The sequence below is a fragment of the Pteropus alecto genome, unplaced genomic scaffold (genome assembly GCF_000325575.1).
Source record: "Pteropus alecto unplaced genomic scaffold, ASM32557v1 scaffold194, whole genome shotgun sequence".
In the NCBI taxonomy this organism is placed as follows: Eukaryota; Metazoa; Chordata; class Mammalia; order Chiroptera; family Pteropodidae; genus Pteropus; species Pteropus alecto.
In genome coordinates this window covers 1,776,317-1,785,388 of record NW_006436281.1, presented here as the reverse complement: position 1 = coordinate 1,785,388, position 9,072 = coordinate 1,776,317, and the positions used below count along the sequence as shown (strand labels likewise).

The 9,072-nt window shown below is 44.9% G+C and overlaps 2 protein-coding genes across 2 annotated transcripts in view; both read left to right on the top strand.

The window, feature by feature from the left end:
- LOC102891368 (insulin growth factor-like family member 4) overlaps positions 1–2,696 on the top strand; it is a 3,848-nt gene extending 1,152 nt beyond the window's left edge. The window contains 1 exon segment of the mRNA XM_006911878.1: positions 2,619–2,696. Coding sequence (XP_006911940.1) covers positions 2,619–2,696 — 78 coding nt within the window.
- A 5,052-nt stretch (positions 2,697–7,748) lies between these two features.
- The window catches only part of PGLYRP1 (peptidoglycan recognition protein 1), a 2,580-nt gene continuing 1,256 nt past the window's right edge, over positions 7,749–9,072 (top strand). The window contains exon 1 of the mRNA XM_025046715.1: positions 7,749–7,797. Within this exon, the coding sequence (XP_024902483.1) occupies positions 7,749–7,797 (49 nt within the window). The remainder of the gene's footprint in view (positions 7,798–9,072) is intronic.

The window sequence follows — 9,072 nt, the reverse complement described above, 5'->3', positions numbered from 1 at the left end:
TCTCCCTTATAGTTAAGGTGTTTCTTCTCTCTGGCTGCTTTTAAGACATTTTCTTTTGTCTTTAGTTGTCAGAACTTTGTGTATAACGTGTCTTGACGTGGATTCCTTTGGGTTTATCCTGTGTGGGTTCATTCGCCTTTTTTATTATTAATTTTTTTGGAGTGACATTGGTTAATAAAATTATATAGGTTTCAAGCGTACAATTCAATAATATGTAATATATATATTGCATTGTGTGTTTACCATCCAATGTTCCTAATCCACATTGTACGGGAAGTTCTAGCCAAAGAAATTAAGCAAGTAAAAGAACTAAAAAGCATCCAAATTGGAAAGGAAGAAGTAAGCCTCTATTTGCAGAAGACATGATCTTACAGATAGTAGATCCTTTAAAACTCCACACATTAGAGCTCATAAAAGGATTCAACAAAGGTATGGGATACAAGACCGACATGCACAAATCAGTTATATTTTTAGGCATTAGTGATAAGAAACCCTATGCATCTGTGGCCAATTGATTTTTGACGAGGGTGCCAAAATCATTCAATAGGAAAAGAGTAGGTCCCTTCAACAAATGGTGCTTGGACAAATGGAAATCCACATGTCTTCACCTCACCTAATCTTCTGTCTGTATCTCCCTTTTTCTTCTTATAAAGATAAATATGGTCGTACTTAGGACTCATCAGGATGATCCAAAATAATCTCCCAATCTCACGATCTTTAACTTCATCACATCTGCAAAAACCTTTTGGGGGATGATGATGTTGTTTGTTGTCGTTGCTGTTCTTGTTTTGTCATTTAAAATAAATATTCGCAGCTTCCAGAAATTAGGACATGGATATCTCTGAGGGGACCATTTTCAGCTCACCACAACCATTATATTACACAACTTTAAAGGTACAGTAACTCCCACCGTCTTAATCAATTGGGAGGTAGAAACAAGAAAATAGTAAAAATCAATGTAATTTATGGAGCGTCAAAGGGCAGAAGAATTTGGTAAGAGGGCTGATCTTATGTGAGGCTCCCTCCAGGGCCTCAGCAATATTATCACAGACTTGGTTTCTTTCTGCATCGTCTCTGCCTCTGGAGCACTGACCAAACTAATTGTGGCTTCCTTCATGGTTGAAAACTGGCTTCCGAAGTTGCCATGGTTGCCCTCCAAGAGTGTCCATCTCTCACTCTCGCTCTCACTCCCTCACCCTCTCCACTTCCCAGAACGATCTCCCCAAAACGCAAAGTGGCTTACATCACTCCCATCCTTATATGCTCTTCCATGGCTCCCCAGTGCCCACATCAAGAAGTTCAGATCCTCGGTGTGCCAGACAAGCCCCAGCAATTCCGTGGACTTGGCTCCCCACACACCCCGGTCTCTCATACCCCAGCAACGTCAGCCTTCTTATAGTTCCACATTCCCCTGCCTCTTCTCTTCATGTCTTGGCTCATCCTGATCCCTCTGCCTACAATGGCCTTCTCTTTCTCTCTGCACTCTGGCTAATTGTGCTAAAGACTCAAATAGATCTGAGGGACTGACATACTTTGTGATCTTTGACATCAACATAAAACTTGGTAACCCTTGGCCAAAGACCAATCAAGATGGCGCAGAAGGTAGATGCTGTGCATGTCTCCTCTCTGACCACACCAAACGTATCATGGAACTACACAGCAACCATCACTGGGAGTTGCCTGAGAGCTGGCTGAACAGAAGCCCTACAACTAGGGACAAACATAAGAGGTAACCTCGAAACCGGTAGGAGGGTTGGAGACATGAAATAGCCCAGTCCCACAACTACATGTAGCAGTTGAGAATGGGGAGGGCTGTCTTGGCTGCAGAGTCCCCTCCCTCACCTGAGGAGCGAGGGGTTCCAGCCCCACACTGGGCTCCGCAGCCTAGGATTCCAGTGCTGGGAAGAGAAGTCCCCACAGCCTCTGGCTGTGAAAACCGGCAAAGATTGTGGCTGAATGAGATGGGGGGGGGATGAGGGGGTTGCCAGAGTTACAGGCATGCCTCTTAAAGGGCCCGTGCCCAGACTTACTTGCTTCAGACTCACTCGCTCTGAGCTCCAGCGCTGGGGCATTGGCTCAAGGAGCACCAGGGACACACAAGGAGACTGAATTGTTGGGCTTCAGGGCGAGGACTGGAGGAGGTGGCTTTCTCCCAGACAGAAGTGCTGGCAGAGGGCAGCATTGTTCCTTTGTTGAGCCCTACCTCTTCCCAGTGTGGGGATGCAGGCCACTGCCATATCTGAGTCTCTATCACCCCAGGTGATTCCCTGAGACTCTGCTCCTCCCAATATGCAGACCCACCCAAGCTTCCTCCAGTGGCTTATTCCATGCAAATGGCCTGTCTTAGCTCTTACTGCAGACTTTCTTAAAATTTCCTAAAGGCTCACAAAACCCAAAGAATCAGCATCTAGCCTCAGCGTGCCCCCATACCTGTTGCTGAGCATCCTCAAGCCCCACACTAGCAGCAGCTGGCCTCGATTCCCGGCTTAGCCTCCCAAGGCACCTATAAGCCCAGCACAGGTGGAAGCCACCTACAAATTGCTTGATGACTCTTACCAGGTGGCCTCAGGGGTGCATAGGCTGTGGCTGAACTTGGCATGGGGCTGGGCCTCTCCCAGGAGGCCCTTGGGCCAGCACGCCCAGTGGCCTGCTTCAATCAGCACTGGGGCCGGAGCACCACCAAGGGCTACATCTGAGGAGGACACACCCACTGGGCAGGCACTAGAGCCCTGCTAAAGTGAATCTTGTGCCATAGGGTCAGCTCCTCACCGTCTAAGCCTTACGATCAGTCAGCCCAAGGGTCAAGCCCTCCCATCTGCCTGCAAAAAGCAACCAAGGCTCAACTATAACAGGAGGGCTCACACAACCCACACAAGGGACACATCTTGAGCACCTCCCTCAGGTGACCAGGGAAGTCTGTGCCACTGGGCCCCACAGGACATCTACTATATAAAGCCACTCTACTAAGACCAGGAGACTTAGGAGCCCTACCTAATACACAGAAACAGATACAGGGAGGCAGCCAAAATGGAGAGACAAAGAAACATGTCCCACTCAAAAAAACAGAACAAAGCTCCAAAGAGCTAAATATAATGGATACAAGCAATCTACCAGACGCAGAGTTCAAACTATTGGTTATACAGATGCTCAATGAAATTAGAGTGAGAGTAGATGAACTCAGTGAGAACTTTAATGAAGAGACAGAAAACATAAAAATATAGATAGAAAACATAACAAAGAACCAGTCAGAAATGAAGAATACAGTAATGAAATGAAGAATGCCTTAGGAGGAATCACCAGTAGATTAGATGAAGCAGAGGATAAAATCAGCAATTTAGAAAATTGGGTAGCAGAAAACACCCAATCAGAACAACAACGAGGAAAAAAGAATCCCCCCAAAAATGAGGATAGTTTAAGGGGCTTCTGGGACAACATCAAGCATATCAACATTCGCATCATAAGGGACCAGAAAGAGAAGAGAGAGAGCAAGGAATTGAAAACCTACTTCAAGAAATAATGATGAAAAATGTCCCTAACCCGGTAAAAGAAATAGACACATAACCCCAGGAAGCTCAGAGAGTCCCAAGCAAGATAAACCCAAAGAGGCCCACACCAAGACACATCATAATCAAAATGCCAAAGGTTAAATACAAAGAGTGAATCTTAAAAGCAGCAGGAGAAAAACATTTAGTTACCTACAAGGGAGCACCCGTAAGACTGTCAGCTGATTTCTCAAAAGAAACTTTGCGGGACAGAAGGGCTTAGCACAAAATATTTAAAGTGATAAAAACCCAGGATCTATGACCAAGATTACTTTATCCAGCAAAGCTACCGTTTAGAGTCCAAGGACAGATAAAGAGCTTCCCAGACAAGAAAAAGCTAAAGGAGTTCATTACCATCAAGTCAGCATTAGAGGAAATGTTGGAGAGACTTCTTTAAGAAGAAGAAAAATATATGTATCAAAAATACAAATAAAGAATGACAGTAACTACGTACCTATGAACAAGTACTTCAAAAGAAAAAGAATTAAATGCTCCAATCAAAAGATAGGGTGGCAGAAGGGATAGAAAACAAGACCCGTACATAGGCTGCCTACAAGAGACTCATTTCAGATTAAAAGTCACACACAGATGGAAAGTAAAGGGATAGAAAAAGACATTTTATGATGGACCTAGAGGGTATTGTGCTGAGTTGAGTAAGTCAGATGGAGAAAGAGAAATGCCATGATTTCACTAACATGTGGAATCTAAAGAAACAAACAAACAAATAAACAAAAAACTCTCATAAATACAGAGAACATTTTGAGAGTGACCAAATGAAAAGGGGGTTGGGGGGTTGCTGAAAATGGGGGAAGGGATTAGGAAGTTCAAATTAGTCTACAGTCTTGCCACCCTGAATGTGCCCGATCTCGTCTGATCTCAGAAGCTAAGCAGGGTCGGGCCTGGTTGGGAGACCATCTGGGAAGATCAGGTGCTGTAGGCGTTAATAAAAAAATTATAAAATAATAAAAATACATATATATAAAAACGAAAAAGTACAAATTAGTAGGTACAAAATAGTCGTGGAGATTTAAAGTATAGCAGAAGGAATATAGTCAATCATATTGCAATAACTATGTGTCAGAAGGGCACTAGATTTATTGGGGTGATCACTTACTGAGTTATATAGATATCTGATCACTATGTTGTACACCTGAAACTAATATAACATTGTGATGTCAACTACAATTGAAAATTTAAAAAAATATTATTTTAAAAAATCCTCAGTAACTCTTGGCTCTTAGTTCTTCGCACTCCTGTTGCTGTTACTGTTATTAGGAGCGAACCACCTCTCGCCCTCTGGCGGCAGAAGGAGGTAACTGCGGAGAGCGATACCTTCATCCTTTCCCCAGAGCCAAGGCCAAGGCCAAGCCCAAGGTCAGAGCTGACGATGCTCCCTGGCCACCTGTTATCTGCCAGGCAGCACGCTAATCACATCACCCACGTGAAATATATCTATTTCTAATAGGTATTAGTTTCTTTATCTACTGCCTGTCTTCCCCACGAGAATGTGGGTGCAGGAGCTTCTGTTTTGTTCACAGCGAAATCCACAGCACTTAACAATAAGTAGAAGGGACACACCGTAGGTGCTCAATAAATGACGTGGAATGAAATTGGCATCAATACTGCTCTTAGACTCAGGCCTGAGTCTCTCCCCATCGGACTCGGATGAGTCCCAGCTCCGGACATGCTTTAGGGCTTCGAGACCCCAGAATTCCCTGAAGCGGCAGCCCCTAGACTCCTTCTAGAACTTGCATGAGCCTTTTCCCTGCAACGGTGTCAGGTGTGTACTTTTAAACTGGGGGCAGGCTGCTCTCTCTGGGGCTGTGAACAGAGCTGGGGCAAGCAAGTAGGGTGCACAGGAGGTCCCATGGTGGGGTGGGCTGCGAGTTGGGAGCCAAGAGCCTGCTCTCCAGAAGCCTCCATGTTCCTGGGCAGAATGCCAAACTATCCAGGAATTCTAAGTTCCGGTGGAGTTGTCCAGCCTCTGGTTCCTCTGAGGAACTCACTAAAACGTTGCCTGCAGGATGGTGGGATGGAAGCACCTTGTGAACAGAGGTCGCCTGAGTTAGCGGGGCGGGGGTGTGGGGGGAGGAGACACCTGCAGGAAGTCCCAGACGAGAATGCGGGCGGGAGCGAAAGCAGAGCAGGCCCTCCGCCCACAGATGAATGAAAAATGGATATTTATCATGTGAGTTTTCCACATTACTGAAAGAGGGACTGATTCAACAAGTGTGAGAGAGGTCCGACCCCTCCCCAACTCCCAGTCCAACTCCTCAGAGAGAAGCATGGTTTGTGGCAGAAAAGGAAATCCGTTTTGAAATCGCTTGTGGATTTGGGGTGGCCTGTTGCTTTATACATATCTTTCTCCTTTGTCTTTTTGAAGGTGTTTTTGGGAAGAGGGTAAATCATATTTTGTTTAGCATCTGTTAACTTGATTCTAACTTTTAAATATTTAACGATAGGACATGTAGGCCTCCATCTGTACTCTTGTCTAGGAACAGGCTTATGAGGGGTAGCCTGATACATACAACAGCCTGTGAGGGAGGGGCTGTCGTGAAGTTCATTTCACAGATGGAGAAACTGAGGGTGGCTTAACATGTGATGGTCACATGTATTTGTCACCAACTATGTGCTAAGAACTGGAGAAGGAATCGTGAGCGAGAGGGAAAAAATAATAGCCCGTTCTTTATCTTTAAATGGGGCAGTTACTCATCCTGGATAATTTGGGGCATTCCGTGTACACCTGTAGACCCAACGTAATTAATAGCTCCCCCTTTCACCCTCAAGCGTCATGGTTTGGACAATAAATTATACCATGACCCTACTTTTAGGCCTTTACTGTGTAGTAGGAGAGACAGAAATTCATCAAAGAATGACACAGTACGTTAATAACTACAGCTGTGATGAAAACGAAGCAGAGGAAATGATGGGTAAAGCAAATATGGGGAATTGTCACTTCTAAGGAGGTGGCACCAAAGGAACAGTGATGATGAGCATGGGGCAAGGAAGAAGGCTGAGCATTCCAGGCTTGGGAAGATCAAAGGGAAAATGAAAATTCTGCACTGTGTTTTAAACTTGTCTTTGCTATAATCACCATTTAACTCGACTTCTATCCTTGTTAACAAACAAGTGTTTTTTGCTAACTGCAAGAGAATCTGGGGTGGGGGGTTTATACTGGCTGAATTCATTATAACAAGATTAAAGAAAGGCAGTTGATGAGTTAAATACTTAAAAATGTTAATGTTCTAAGACATACGGGGAGTAAATTTAATTTACTTTCTTATTAAGAAGGTACACAAATAATACAGTCCCAAGATTAAAGGCAATAGAATTATTCATTGACATTTCAGTAAATGCTCATAAGGGCCTGTTGACTTGAGTCTCACAAGATACAAAATAGATAAAATTCTAACAAGACTTCACCCTACCTGGCTAATGATTACATTCTTCGTATCATTAAGGAACCTGATGTGCAAATATTTACAAAAAGCTAGCTGAATGTTTTGTAATTGCAAAGCTAAGAAGATACTGATTTTAAGGTTCCTCTGTTTAAAACTTGTACTCAGTGTGTATGAAGTCCCCTTGGGGGCAGGATCATCAAAGCATCTTCAAGGGCAGCAAGAAGGGCTGGTTGCCTCGGGGACTCACGAAGAGGGTCTTGGAAGTGAGTGAGGTGAGGCTAGGGTCGAGGCAGCCTGGCGAGGAGTTGGGACTCATCCCAAGAAGCATGAGAAGCCACAGAAAAATGTGACTCAGTTTTGAGAGTGACCTTCAGGAAAGACCTAATTGGACTTGAGCTTTGGCCTAATGGGGGCCAGGGTGCATGCTGTGAGGTCACTGAGGAGGTAGTTGACAGGACCATTGTGGAGAGAGGACAAATAGCAGCAGTCTAATTCCCAAGACATTCAGGTGGTAACAGGAACATGACTTAGGGGTGAAGTGCTGTTCATTTTATCATTCGGTGTTTATTGAGCACCTGCTATGTGCTGGGCATCGTTTTGGGTGAAGGAAACGAGAGAGGAGAGAAGACAGGTTGATCGAGGATGGTGCTCAGATGTATGGCTTTCGTAACTGGAAGACATCGTAACTGGAGCATATCATTCCCTGAGACAGGGACTCCTGGAGGAGGGCCGAGTTTGAGGGAGCAAAGCATAAGCCATTGGGGGAATCCTACATTTGAAGTGCCTGTGGGACATCCAAGTGGAGATGTCAAGCAGGCAGGTGGACACACAGATCCAGAATTCAGCTGAGAGCTGTAAGCTGGACGTTAAAATCTGGAAGTCATGTACATTTCCGTGGTGACCGAAGCCGTTACCTCGATAGATCACCAGGCAGAAAAAGTATAACGATCAAGGAGGGAAAAAGGAGTCTGAGAAGGAGAAGAAAAGAACAGCCAGAAGAAGAAGGAAAATTGAGACAGTCCTATGACAGAAAAGCCAAGGGAAGTATTTCAAAAAGAAAGCGGTCAACCATGTCGAGAGTTACTCAACAGCCCAAGGTCATCCAACTAATAAGTGGAGGAATTAAAATTTCAAACCAGGTCTAACTATTTAATAAATGGAGCTGGGACAAATGGCTAATTATATGGAAAAAAGATAGACCCCTACCTCACACCACATGCAAGTATAAATTCTAGCTGAGGTCAAGGACTAAAAGTGAGGAATGAGTCAGAGTTTGTACCTAAGGAGCCCAATGTGTCAGCGAGTGGTTCTCAACTCTGTACCCAAGTACCCACAGATGACTGAACATTCTCCACAGAACGCCAAGGTGCTGGGAAGCCTGTGCATTTGCAAAAAGTGAGAAATTTCTCGGAAGTCTCCACTTTTAGCTCACAATGCACGTGAACTGTTTGTTATGCCAGAGCTCCCATATTTATATATGCATGAATATGTGTGTACAGAGTGCATTATGCCAGCTATATATATATATAGTGGTTTTATAACAAAAGGCTGTGTTGCCCCCAGATCTTTTCGGGAATACAGGCTGTTCCAAGCACATCCGCCTCCCCAAAGTGTGGACACAGGCAGTTCCAGAGCCACATTTCCATATGGTCCCTTCTTTCCAAGAGTCCCAGGGGCTCCTTCCTGCTTTTTCAATTTGAAACGAATCCTCCAGGGAGGCAGGAGAGAGCAAGGAATCAGATCCTGGGGGTGCGAGTCCCGGGGATCTGGGTGAAAATCCTGGGTCTGTCCCTGGCCGGCTGTGTGACCGTGGGCAAGTGTCTCCACTGTTATAAGAAACGCCTGCGGTTAAGAATTTTCCTAGCAGAATGTCTGGTGCTTGGAGCAACAAGGACAGCAGAAGCAGATGTGGACTTGCACACAAGGACACTTTGCAGGGAGGGCGCACACACCTGACTTCTGAGACTTCTTGCTCTAGGGACTAGAAAAGGATACTTTAGAGGATAAGAAAAAGATACTTGAGAAGAAATAGCTGAGAATGGGGTGGGGGCTTTGAGGCTGAATCTTGGAGTTGGCTGTAGCTCGTATCTACTAACCTGATAGTAACTATCACTAAATTCCAAAGCCAG